Source organism: Equus przewalskii, chromosome 1, assembly GCF_037783145.1.
Source record: "Equus przewalskii isolate Varuska chromosome 1, EquPr2, whole genome shotgun sequence".
Taxonomy (NCBI): Eukaryota; Metazoa; Chordata; class Mammalia; order Perissodactyla; family Equidae; genus Equus; species Equus przewalskii.
Window position 1 is genome coordinate 139,964,953 of NC_091831.1, and position 14,050 is coordinate 139,979,002.

The 14,050-nt window shown below is 39.3% G+C and overlaps 1 protein-coding gene across 5 annotated transcripts in view; it reads left to right on the top strand.

The window, feature by feature from the left end:
- Positions 1 to 350: 350 nt before the first annotated feature.
- TRPM7 (transient receptor potential cation channel subfamily M member 7) overlaps positions 351 to 14,050 on the top strand; it is a 109,182-nt gene continuing 95,482 nt past the window's right edge. For all 5 annotated transcript variants that reach the window (XR_011528454.1, XR_011528459.1, XR_011528460.1 and 2 more), the window contains exon 1: positions 351 to 648. Coding sequence is in view for 2 of the 5 variants with exons in the window: in XM_070580319.1 (XP_070436420.1) it covers positions 646 to 648 (3 nt within the window). In the remaining 3 variants the exon portion in view is untranslated. The remainder of the gene's footprint in view (positions 649 to 14,050) is intronic.

Sequence of the window (14,050 nt, forward strand, 5' to 3'; positions counted from 1 at the left end):
GAAGGGGCTGGGAAACGCCGCTCGAGAGAGCAGGCAGAGGCCAGGCCCCGTTAGGGTAGATGAGACCACGCTGCCACTCCACGCTGCATCCCAGAGACCTGGACCCGTAACCCTCAACTATTGCTTCGTCAAGTTCCATCCCCTGGGCTGAGCCAGACTTCGTGCAAGTCTCGCCTAGGTACTCCACGGAGACCTGTGGAGGACACCCGCGCTGCCTCGGGAAACCGGGAGAGGAACGGATTGGGGGGCGGGGGTGCTCGTGCACGGTGCGTGCGCGCGTGCGCAGGGCCGCGGCCTGGGAGGGAGGGAGCGCGCGCCCTTCACGTGACCCGGCCGGCGGGCGGCGACGCACACGACGCGCCCCTCACGTGGTCCGCCTACAGCCCCGTCGCCGGCGGAGGCGGGCGCGGGCGCGGGCGCGTCCCTGTGGCCAGTCACCCGGAGGAGTTGGTCGCACAATTATGAAAGACTCGGCTTCTGCTGCTAGCGCCGGAGCTGAGTTAGTGCTGAGAAGGTTTCCCTGGGCTGTCCTCGTCCGGCGGCCTCTGCTGCCGCCTCCGGAGACGCTTCCCGATAGATGGCTACAGGCCGCGGAGGAGGAGGAGGTGGAGTTGCTGCCCTTCCGGAGACCGCCCCGTGAGGAGAATGGTACTGGACCCACGCAGGCCGGGCGGGGTATGGCCCTGCGGGTGCGGGCCGGGAAGGGGAGGACCTGGCGGGCCAGCGTGTGTGCGCGCCGCCGTGCTTCCCGGGGCGAGGGACCTCCGCGCTGCCTGGAGGCTTCCGGACTTGCCCTGGCGGGACGGGCGTGTGTTGCGTTCGGGGGTGAGGGGCAGGGAGCCGCTAGCAGATCTGACGCGACAGCTCGTCGCGGGAATCCCCGGAGCGGAGCCGTGGCTCCAGCGAGGGCCCCTCGAGGCGGCAGAGGCGCGGGCTGGGGAGTACCTGGCCGAGCCGGCGGCCGCAGCGCGCTAGATGCAGCGCTCCCAGCACCGCATCCCCCGGGAACGTGTTCCTCCTGGCGCCAGTTGCTGGCAGACGAGGGAGCCAAATGCTCTGCTCAAGTTCTGCATGCAAAGGGAGGGCGGGCAGGGAGGGAACAAAAAGGGAGTAGAGGACACTGGGTTGGAGCCGTGACTTGTGTGCTGCGCAGCAGACACTCCACAGGTACATTTTACTTTTGGAGCCAGAGGGGAGGGACTGGACGCTGTGGACGGTAGATCTGGTTTGGAATTTTCTTTAGCAAGCATTAAGGGTTTTATGAGGGCGCTGCTGTAGGTCCCGAGGCGATGTGTCGTCTGGATTTCTGGCGAACTCCCTCATCCGTTGCCTTAGAGAAGAGTTGTCGGTGTTTGAAACCGAAGGCGCAGAGTGGAGAGAGGGGGATGCGGTGCATTGCAGCTTTTGAGAGAGCTTTTTTGTTAGGTCCTGGGATCAAATTTAAAGATATCTTACAAATGAAAGTTAGTTAGATCAGGGACGTGAAGAGCTGGGTAGGTATTTCTGGTCAGTACTTAACTTGATCGGCTTCCTGCAAACAATTCTCCCTCTGCTGGAGTCTGGCAGGTTTATTTTTCTCTAGAAGCTAAATCAAGTGCCGTACAGAACTGAAACCACGAATACAGTTATACTTTGGATAAATAGTGCACCTTCCACTATTTTCCACCTTCTTTCGTAATGTAAAGTCAATAAAAACGTCATTTTACCTCTTTCCTGATTTTTAAAAGAAGGATTTCTTAAGTTTCTCTTCGGACGCTAAATTTTTAAATTTATTACTTAAATGGATTGTCAGGAAATCTGTTTTAGGGGGAAGAGTTGAGTCAAAGTGCGTTTTGTTTAAGAAAAGCAAACCATTAATAGTGACTTCAGTGATGTGTCTGCTTTTCCTCTTTAGATGGTAAATAGAATTAATTTGAACCAATCATTTTGGTGTTTTGAAAAAATTTAGATACGTTAGAAGATGGAAATGAAGATGATTCATCATCTTCAGAACCATTACTTCCTAAGGTTTTATTACAGCAACCAGGCAACTTTGGATCTGGTGACTTGCTAATGAAAGTCTCTAAGTGTTAGTCTTACCTCAGGTGCTCTTCTTAAATCTAACCTCTTACCTTGATGTCCTCCTATCTACATACTTTGAAACCCAGCCTTCAGAAATTAGGACATGTTCTCTGTTTCTCCTGCCTTTCCGTTTATGTCCAGTCTTTTTTATAGCAGATGCGCTCCCCTAAACAGTATGTTTTTATACATGAATCGCGCACTGTACTTGGCCCATAATAGGAACTCAGTATTGTTTGTACATGCTGTTAACAATCCTGTTGATTCTACAGGGAGAAATTCTCACTTTAAAATTTGAAATTAATGCTCTGATTTTATTTTATTTTTTACATTACTTGCATCCTGACTGCTACTGAATTGTGTTATTTTCTTTTCAATTTCCAATTAAATTATAGTGAAAGCTTAGGATAACCTAAAACTGGGGTTCTCCAATAATGATAATTTGTTGAGCCTCCTCAACTTTTAGGCTAAAAGTTCACCTAAGTATGTTGTATCTACACTTTAATTCTTACTGTAAACTCTTATTTAAGGCATTTGCTTCTGGTAATCACTTTCTTCTTTGACACTGAAAGTAAGCATACAAAATTTTTCTACATTTTAAAAACATTTAAAACTAATCAGCCAATTCACCAAAAAACAATACAAAACAAAATACCAAGAAATACAAGTTCAGAAACTGGAGTGGAGTCAAATTTTGTACAAAATTATCTACCATGACTACTGGAAAAATTTGTTTTGTTTGACAATCACTCATTTAATGTTTAATATATTTCAAGCACTATTATAGGCATTGGAGGAACAAAGGTGTGTTAGACAAGTTTCCCACTTTAAAACAGCTTATATTTATAAATGTAATTTATAAAAGATCTACCTGTCTTTTGTCAATGGAAGATGCATATATTACTTCATAAAACAAACATTTAGTGTCTACTATGTTGCGCGGGCACTGTGATACTTAATAGTCTTCAAGGGCAGTGTGAATATGCAGAAAAAGGGATAGTGTGAAACTATTGCATAGATTACTGTGAAAGTATAAGGTAATCAGGGAGAGAGAAAGGAAGGCCTGGGTAGGCTTGCAAAGGAGCTTATAGTAGAGGTGAGTCTTGAAGTCAATAGCTATCGGAATTAACTTGGAAATAGAAGGAGTGTTTCATTGGCGATTTAAGTCTAAGGGCAACTGAGCTTTAGAAGAGAAGAGCATCCTTAGTTTATTCTGGGAACTACTGTGCAGGTACTGTACGTAGATTGGAGTGAGTGGAATATGGGATGATATGGGGTACTGGTGTGAGTGTTAGAAAAATAGGCAAGGACCAGATTTCTGAGGGCAATGGATACAAAGGAGTTTGGAGTTTGTTCTGGAGATGTTGGTGAATCACTTAAGGAAACACTATGGAGGGTGAATTGGTGTGTGTTTAAAGTGAAAAGAGAGAGACCCATAAGGAGGAGGCTATAGCAAGACTCTGACCAAAATGTTAGGGGCTTGAAATAAAGTAGTAGTAAAAAAAGAAGGAACAGATTAAGATGTTTAACAGTTGAAATATTCAGAACTTGGTTACTTTTGTGGAGTAGTGTGTGTGAGTGTGCATGTGTGTGTTGGCAAATGTCAATAATAAGAACAAGACATAAAATGAAAACATTTAATAGTTGAACTCATTACTTAAAATGTGCAAATTTAATATTAAAGGCCATACTTAAAATGTGCATTTTTGGTTTTGATTTTTAAATGAAGGTCTATTGAAGCAAGCGCTTGCAAAATTTAACTTTGAGTTTTACCCGTTATAGTTTTGATCTAGTGCTCTGATACTCTCTAACATTCTAAAATGGGAGATTTCAAACATACAGAGATATAATAATAAAGTGAATCATCATATACCTGTAACCAGTTTCAGCAGTTTGAAACATGTGAATTTTATTTCTTCTATTATCCCTCCCATTCCCCCTCAACTGGATAATTTAAAAGCAGATCCCAGACATATCTCATCTACAAATACTTAATTGTGTGTATCTCTAAAGAAATAAGGGCTCTTAGCATATCCACAGGACTATTAGCACACCTAGAAAATTAATAATCCTTTAAAATCATTAACTATTCAATGTATTTCCCTGGTTGTCTCATTTTTTTCAGTTGGTTTGTTCAGTCAGAATCCAAAGAATTTCACACAGCACTTGGTTGATAAGTAAGTCTTTCAGTCTCCAGTACCTCCTTCTTTTTTTGTCTTGTCATTTACCATTTATTTATTGAAAAGGTTTGGATCATTTGCCCTGTAGAATTTCCCACAGTTTGGATTTTGTTGAATGCATCCATATACTGTCATGTAACGTGTTCCTTTCTCCTCTGTATTTCCTGTAAATTAGTGGTTAATCTAAAGACTCGATCAGATTCTAGTTTGATATTTTGGCAAGAATACTTCACAGGTAGTTCTATGTACTTTGAATCGCAGCACATTAAGAGGCTTCTGCTGTCTGGTTGTTTTTCTTTTTTTGATGTTAAGATTGACCAATTGCGGGGCTGGCCTGGTGGCGCAGCAGTTAAGTTTGCACGTTCCCCTTCTCGGGCCCGGGGCTCACCTGTTCGGATCCCAGGTGCGGACATGGCACTTCTTGGCAAAAGCCATGCTGTGGTAGGGGTCCCACATATAAAGCAGAGGAATATGGGCACGAATATTAGCTCAGGGCTAATCTTCCTCAAAAAAACAAACAAACAAAACAAGATTGACCAGTCGCTTGGTGGTGTCAGCTGCCTGATCTTTCAGTTGTGAAGTTCCCTGTCAGACATTCATATAATAGTATCAGTAGTAGCCATTGATGATTATTACCATTGATGTGTTACTTCATTCTGAGTTTCTCTTTCCCCTTTCTCTTTGAAGGAAGCTCTCAGCCTGTGATTAAATTTTACAGTCGTCTTTTTTTTGAGTGACTGTTCCTTAAATGTCTGTTTTAAGTATGGTACCTGAAAGCAAAATTCAGAGTGGTTAAGATTACTTTAGAATATGAGCATCATTTGGCTACCTGTGGGGATTTGAACTGAGTCATTTATGTGAGTTGATATAAAAGAACTTCCATATGTCACTTTTAGAAGGGGCTTTACATTATTCGATTAGTTTGAATATGAATGAAATGTTTGACTTGGAGAATTGGTTGGACCTCTTCTAGTTTATGAGAAATGACTGGTTCTAATTTGAGTTAAGTTAGTACTTTTAGATATTTTGTTGACCCTTTGGTTCAGTTCATCTTGGATTTAGAAAATTACTCTGGATGTTTTTGGGGAATGTGTGTTTAGTTTCCTGACCATTTAGAGGTTTTAGAACCACGTTGAAGAAATTTTGGTATATGGCGGTAAGCAGTTCTTTGAAGTTGATAGGCTTCACCTTGTCTATCACCTGGCTTATCTCTTCACCTGAGCATTTTTGCCAAGTCACACTCTTTTATGAGCATCACTGTTACTCTTTCTGTAAAAGGCAGATGATGATCTTTCCTCTATTTGACCTCAGGAACAATATGAAGATTAAAGACTGTAAACACTATTTGTCCATCCTTGCATCATGAAAACGTGTCAATAACTTAACACCTTGACTGTCCAGCTGCCAGACTTCTGGAAACCTCAACATTGGAAACCCAGCTCCTCATGGAAAGAAAAAAGTCTTTTGAGCCAAGCCATTATCGGGAATATATCAATCTTGAGCCTAGAGTTCACCGATTGAAAAATACGTGCGAAGTGAAATTTAGTAAGCTTAGTTACCTACTTTCCTCTGACAATTTGGTAGTATGTTGAGAATGGTGGAAGGAAAGTTATCTGAGAACCAAACTGTTCCTATAAGGAGGAGGTTGGAGGAACATTAACTAGACTAGAAAGATAGGCTGTAAATTACCCTTTAGTATGTGAACCAACGGTCTTCCTTGTCTTTAAGAGTATAATTTAGCATACCCAATAGCCAGAAGGTACTCTAGACTAAGAAAAGTGTGTACATGATAGACTTTAGACAGATTTTCATGATATTAGCTAACATGTATTATCCTTTAGCTGTGGCTGTTGTTCTAAATGTTTTACATGTATCACATATATTAACTCTCAAGAAAACTCTCTGAAGTAGACACTTTTTCTCCATTATTTATATAAAGGACAGAGAAGCAGAATCACTCACCAAAGGTCATAAGGCTAATAAGTGTTAGAGTAAGTGTTGACTTGCCAAATTATAGAAACTTGGAGAAGGATCTTGATATTCAGGGGCATGTATATTTGTGAGATCTCAGATGACAGATGTTATGTTAATTAAAAAGGTTACTGTCATTTTAAAAAGTGTTACTTTTTTAAAGATCATGATAGTTTACAACCTTGTGAAATTTCAGTTGTACATTATAAAAAAATATTACCTTTTAAAAAACATTTATTATACTATATTTTCTTCAAAAGCTATAAAACCTAGTAGAATTTCCTTTATGACTAAATTTCCATGTAATAACCTTAGGATAGGTTGTTCACAACTCAATTGTATACATTGTATTTTGGCAAAGTGCAGACTTCCTGGTCTGAGGGGATCTTTAGTAGATTGGAAAAGCCTTTAATTAAACTAAATAGATTTCTGTGATGGGTAGAACTCTTTAATAAAAACCATAGAAACCTATCATGAATCTATCAACAAAGTATCATCACACTACTCAAGGATAGAGAATGGGTTGATATGGATTACTCACAATATAAAGGCTTGAGTTTTGTAATAGAGAATGTCCTAATGTTTTCTTTAGATTTCTCTCTTTCAGATTAATTTTTGTGACATTATCTGAAAACATACCATCGGTCATTGAATTGGCTATATGTGATGGATCCATTTAATTCAACATATTCTGTTGTTTTGGGAAAAATATTTTATTAGGTAACAAGGAGCCAGGAATAAAAGTGAAGAATTTAAATTATACTGTTGATGCAAGTACATAATATTTTAAAATAAATGTATATAATTTGACTTCTTTGGTAATTCTGTCTTTGTTATGGAATTCAGATATATAAAAGTGTATAAATCATAATATAGGTATCATAATATCCATGTACCTACCACCCAGCTTAAGCAATAAAATATTACAGATAAAATTGAAGCCTCCCGTGTACCCCATCAAAATCCTATTCTACTTTCTACTTCTGCAGACATATCATCATCCTAAATTTAGTCTTTATTGTTCCTTTGCATGCCTTTTTAGTGTTGTCACAAAGATTATATATAATATATAATGATTTTTTGATATTCCTAAATTTTATGTATATGAAATCATGTACATCTTTTTATGGATTTTGTTGTTTTCCTTTTAGTCAGCATTAGGTTTTGGAGGTTTATTCATGTTAATACATGTAAGGTCTAGTTTGTACCTTTTGACTGCTCTATATTATTGTATTATACAAATATGCTATATGTTGTCCATTTTACTGTTAGAAGGCATTTAGGTTGTTTCCAGGTTTTTTGTCCTTTTTTTTTTTTTTTTTTTTTTTACAAAAAATAGTGGAGGCTTCTTGAATGTATCATCTAAAGTACAAGTGTGAGGATTTTTCTAGGGTACGTATATCTAGAAGTAGAGTTGCTGGGTTGTAGGGTAGCTGCATCTTAAACTTTATAGATCTTGCCAAAGTGTTGACCAAAGTAATTGTGTGGTTTACACTCTCTATAAAAGTATATGAGAATTCCCATTTTTTCCCAACATCTTTGCCAACACTTTGTTGATTAGGTTCTTTTATTTTGCCAGACTCATGAATGTTAGATAGTTCCTCATTGTTTTAATTTGCATGTCCCTGGCTACTAATAAGGTTGAATGTCATTTCAGGTTACAGGTTTTTGGCTGTGGTTGCCTCCTCTCTGGTGAATTGCCTGTTTATAACCTTTGCTCAATTTTCTGTTGGGTTATCCTTTCTTATTTATTTACTTGTAGAAGTTGTTTATGTATCCTGGATACTAATCTTATTTGGTTTTATGGGTTGCAAATATCTTCTTCAGTCTTTAGCTTTTTAATTTTTCACTTTGTTAATGGTAGGCTATTTATTTAGTTTTAGGCATTGATATACATTGTTTTTTTTTCCCCCTGAGGGAGATCGACCCTGAGCTAACATCTGTCACCAATCTTCCTCTTTTTGCCTGAGGAAGATTGTCCCTGAGCTAACATCTGTGCCAGTCTTCCTCTGTTTTGTTTGTGGGTCACAGCCATAGCATGGCCGCTGACAAGTGGTGTAGATCTGCCCCTAGGAACTGAACCCGGGCCACGGAAGTGGAACGTGCCAAACTTAGCCACTAGACCGCAGGGCTGGCCCCCTACATTGGTTTTTAATTTTACTGTAATAATTTATCAGTATTTTCTTTATACCATGTACTTTTTCTTATCCTGAGGTCATAATATTTATTCTTTTTTTTGCAGAAGTTTTAAAGTTTTACTTTTCGTATTTTGACTTTAATCCATCTAGTATTCATTTTTCGATTTAGTGTGATAGTTCATATATGTGTGTGTGTATATATACATACATATATATATATATATATATATATATATATATAGTATAATAGTTAATATCTTCTCCTGATTGGTATTTGTCTTCATCACATGCCAAGTTTCCTAAATGGAAGTTTCTGTTTCTAAGCTATTTATTCCATTGTTCTGTCTGTCTTCTCCTGTGTCAGTATATTTATTTTGCTTTTTTAGCAATCATAGGTGTTTAGGTAAAGTTTCTTGACTTTGCATAAGAAATTTTAAATGTTCGATTTTTTTTTTGGCCAACATACTTATTACCTCTTTTATCCTAAGAAGAGGAGTTTTGATCTCTTTTCATTTTACTAATAATTCTTTATGTTAAAATGAATTATTCTTTTAAGACTTTATCTAGAATGCCTGAGGAAAAAATTACTACTGTTTGAGCTAAGTTGAGGTTGGCCATTTTTTTTTTTGAAGATTTAATTTCTTTCCTTTTTCTCCCCAAAGCCCCCCAGTACATAGTTGTATATTCTTAGTTGTGGGTCCTTCTAGTTGTGGCATGTGGGACGCCACCTCAGCATGGCTTAATGAGCGGTGCCATGTCCATGCCCAGGATTTGAACTGGTGAAACCCTGGGCCGCCTCGGTGGAGTGCGGGAACTTCACCACTCAGCCATGGGGCCGGGCCCTCGGTTGGCCATTTTTAAGACTCCGTGTGCCTAGTGTTCATTTATTTAATATCTTGGAGTCCATGTTCACACTTCTCTTTGTCAAACATTTTGTGTCCCACAAATCTGGGAAAATACTGGGCTGTTAAACAATCAGGATAGCAATATCTGTGAGGTCAACAGGGAAGCAAAACCAACAGAAAGTAAGGTTGGGTGTAGTAGGACTCTCTTTACAAATATAGTCATGGTCTGAGTTTGATTCAGTTTAATTTTTTAACATATAAAGCTTTACCAACTGTTTGTCATTCCACAGACGCTTTTCAACAGTGTTTTAGAACCCTCTTATGGGGCCAGCCTGGTGGCACAGAGCTTAAGTTTGCAGGTTCTGCTTTGGTGGCCTGGGGTTCGCCACTTCAGATCCTGGGTGCGGACCTACGCACTGCTTGGCAAGCCATGCTGTGGCAGGCGTCCCACATACAAAGTAGAGGAAGTTGGCCACGGGTGTTAGCTCAGGGCCAGTCTTCCTCAGAAAAAAACAGGACGATTGGTGGCGGTGCATGTTAGCTCAGGACTAATCTTCTTCATCTTCTTCTTCAAAAAACCGAAAACCCTCTTAGAGGGTTCACATCTGAATTATCAGTAGTATCTAATTATTAGTTAATTACTTAAGTAGCTGGCAGCCAGTTAAGGGTAAGAGCAGAACTCTACAGTAAGGGCCTATAACAGTGCCAGAAAGTGAAATGAATTGGACTCTGATAGAGGAAGTCAGAGAGTGCCAGCCTATTTCAACATTTTGCTTTGGGTTAGCCTTAATTTCTTCTGTCATTGTCTGTGCGTTTTTAGCAGGCGTGTTGACTTATGTACAAATTTATCGCATAACTTGAAGTTTTTAGGTCTGTAGTATCATTTAATTTTTTTTTAGGCATATGCGTTTTCTTAGTAGGCAAACCCCTCTTTAATTTGATTACCTTTTCTTTTCAGTATGGGTCACATTTTCCTGTTTCTTCTTATATTTAGTAATTTTGGATTGTATCAGAGACATTGTGAATGTTACCTTGTAGAGATGCTGGGTTCTATTATAGTCCTCTGAAGACTTGATTTTTTTTAAGTAGTTGTTATAGACTGGGTATTTGTGTGTGTGTCTCGTCCCCCCAAATTCAGTGTTGAAGCCGTAACTCCCAATGTGATAGTATTTGGACATGGGCCCTTTGGGAGGTAATTAGGGTTAGATGAGGTGATGAGCATAGGGCCCTTATAAGAAGAGACACCAGGGAGCTTGGCTGTCTCTCTACCATCTGTGAGGACATCAAGAAAAGACAGCTGTCTGCAACCCAAGGAGACACTCACCACACACCAACTCTGCTGACACCTTGATCTTGGATTCCAGTCTTTAGAACTGTGAGAAAATGAATTTTGGTTGTTTAAAGCCACTCAGTCTTAGGATATTTGTTATGGCAGTCTGAGCAGACTAAGATAGGAGTTGATTAACTTGACTGTACTCAAATATCAGACTCTGTCTCCTTTAGTGGGCAGCAAAAATAATCTCTTCAGTTATTTTATTCTTTTCTTTTTTTTAAGGAAGATTAGCCCTGAGCTAACTGCTGCCAGTCCTCCTCCTTTTTCTGAGGAAGACTGGCCCTGAGCTAACATCTGTGCCCATCTTCCTCTACTTTATATGTGGGGTGCCTACCACAGCATGGCTTGCCAAGCAGTGCTATGTCCGCACCTGGGATCCAAACTGGCGAACCCTGGGCCGCCAAAGCAGAACGTGCGCACTTAACTACTGTGCCAATGGGCCGGCCCCAAGTTATTTTATTCTTAACTGGGCTGCTTTGAGTCTGCCCCATATATACATACTTCATGGGTCAGCCAGAGATTTGAGCAGAGTTAATTTGCAGCATTTAGGGCTCCCTTTCTGTGACTGTCTCCTTTGCAGGACTTTTCACATCACTTTCCAGCTGCTGTTGATGCTTTGAACCTGGTGTTCTGGTTCTTCAAGCCAGTAGTACTTGGATTTCTATTGGAGTTTTAGCTGTTCAATAGATGTGGAGCGGTGGCCGTTCTTCAGGCAAAAAGCCTTAGAAAATGGGAAACTCACTCAGTGCTGTTCCTTTATTGCAAGTATAGACTGTCCAATTTTTGCCTCCTGTTGATTGCTATTCAGTGCCCGTGAGTGATTACAATAAGTAGTCGTTTTTTTGTTTTTATTTTGTCCAGAGTTTATCTTTGTTATCTGTGGGAGGGTTAGTCAGAGAGAACCCCCATAGATGTTTTTCCCAATTTTTGCCATCAGGATCTAGACAAGAAGGATGTGCTGCTACAGATTTGTTTGGAGAGTGGGATGTGATTAGAGGGTTTACTTATAACATATGTACCCATATTGCTAGTAGACAGATAAGAAGAATTTATAATTTATGGAATTTTGAGGCATTGTTGAGATTTGACTACGTGCCGGGCATTGTGCTAAAAGCACCTTGTATGGATTGTTTTGTTTAATCTTCAGAGCAACGTGAGATAGGTACTGTTAGTATCCTGTTTTACAGGTAAGGAAACAAAAGTTAAGAAACATGCTTAATTAAGGTTGCATAGAGACTAAACAACAAAGCTAGAATTCTGACTCACGTTAATCTGACTCCAGGATGTGTGCTCGTTAACCGCTGAAGATCACTAAGTGATCTTTAAGTTTCCTTCTAGTGCTAGAGTTCTGTGATTATAGTTAGTTTTTACTTTACCTAGAACATTTAAGCTTAAGACTTTTCAGATTTGTGTTGGTAGTGTGCCACCTTTTGGTAAAATTCAATAATGCATCCTAGCAAAAGAAGAAGAGAGGTGTAAAATTAGGAATTTTATGTATGTATTTATAATCCAGGGCACATTTGATTGAGTAACTGATGGCAGCCTAGAAACTCAGAATTTCAAAAAGTACAGAAACTATTGTGGGGAAGGATTTATGGCTATCACCTGGGGTATGTGAACCCAATCCCTAATGCAATAAGTAAAGGCCATGAACAACAACAATGCTGTGTTTGGGGAGAATGTATTTACATTCTGTGGTTACAGAAACAGAATAAGAGGCAGTAAGCCCTTGAACTAAACAAAATTGGTGGATAAGGTAGAGGAAGCTGTAGGGGATAGTCTTGAAACATGCTAATGTTGTGTCCCTGTAGGCACAAAATTTGATAAGAATTTGTGAGCATGGGAGTGACACAATTTAATGAAAACGATAAAATGAAACTCACTTGTGAGCAAGATTTGTACTAGGTCCTGGAATCCAACAACATTCCTGTTTTGAGTGGTTTTATATTTTCTCATAAAAAACAAAAACGAGTACTAAAAGTGACTAAAGGGTCTTAGGTTGGCGATAATTGGAAAAGACACTTATTTCTGGAAAAAAGCTAGATATATGTACTCAAACACTGCATTTTTTACTCAGTGATGTTTAGGTTTTATGGTTTACATCTATATGGGTATTTAAATACTTTTTCTATTGAAATTCCTGCAGGAAAAATAACTTTGTTAATGTACGTCTAAAACTCTTTAGTCCCACCCTTTTTTTCCTCACTGAAAAGCAACTTTTAATAACAAGAATCTACTGGGATTGTAGAATTGGTTAGAAGAGACATTAGTGTCCAAGAAACAGTATAGGGGAAGAATCTGAAGGCTTTGCGCATGCTTCTTGGATTGAATTGACTCTGGAAATGTGAAAGACCCATACTTTGTGGGATTTAGGTTTGCGTGGATTGGCAAATATGCCATGTGGGCCAAATCTGGCCAAGGCCTGTTTTGTATGGCCTTGAGCTAAGAATGGTTCTTACATTTTAAAACCAAACAGAGTATGTGACAGAGACACTGTGTGGTCTAAAAAGCCTATAATATTTACTGTCTTGTCCTTTATAGAAAAAATTGCTGATCCCTCATTTAGAGTATAGCCATACTTCTGTAGTAAGTGGGGAAATTGAGGGAAGCATCAGTTTAAAGGGAAAAGTGTTCATTGGGGTCCCATAAGTTGCATGTGTGGTTGGAAAATAAGCGTGGAGGTGAATCTGAAGAAAGGATGAGAAACCAGGACTATATTAATAATCAATCTGTAGTGCTTATTTTTTCTAAGACATTGGATTTGGAAATTTTGTTGTATCAATTCCTTTACTAGTCCAGTCCCCCATTGCCCTTCCCCCAAAAACTAGTGGCTCTGGTTTACTTTCACTTGTCTCCCTGCCAGATTAATCTTCCTAAAGAAAGCTCTGATCGTTTCTTATGTTAAATGCTACTTGGGATTCGTTTTTCTTCTGTGTATAACTATCTCAAGTAAAAATGTCAGTGAAAATATTTTTATTTACATTTAATAGAAAGGCATAAGCTATGAAAAGTATATACCTGTGATTCATTTTTATGAGTATTTCAATTAATAACTATCCAAAGTTTTGCAAGCCACCATTTAGACTTAACTGGGCATTAGTTCATTGCTGTAGAGCAGTCATTTTGAAATCTCTTGGTCTAATTCCTCCATACGTATCCCCAGCCCCATTTGAATAACTATAGTTGGAGTTGCTTCAGACAGTCTATTGCTGCGGAGCAGAATAGCAGAAAGAAAAGAGGGAAAGCTAATACTGGTTAGCAGTAGTTAGTAATTAATAATACCTTTTAGGAGAGGTATGTTAACCCTTCTGTTCTATTTGGTTTTTTCTATGTTCAGAAAAGTATATACAGAGAGATCACATAAGAGTTTGCCTTTTGAAAATATTTCGTGTATTTCTACTTATTGGTTTCAAAAAAGATGTAACAAAGGCGGGTTATTTAAAGTATATCAAGTGATTTTGAAATGCTTATCTTAAATTTCTCTTAAAAAGTCAGTAGAGGCTTTGGAGCCAGGGCAAACTATTA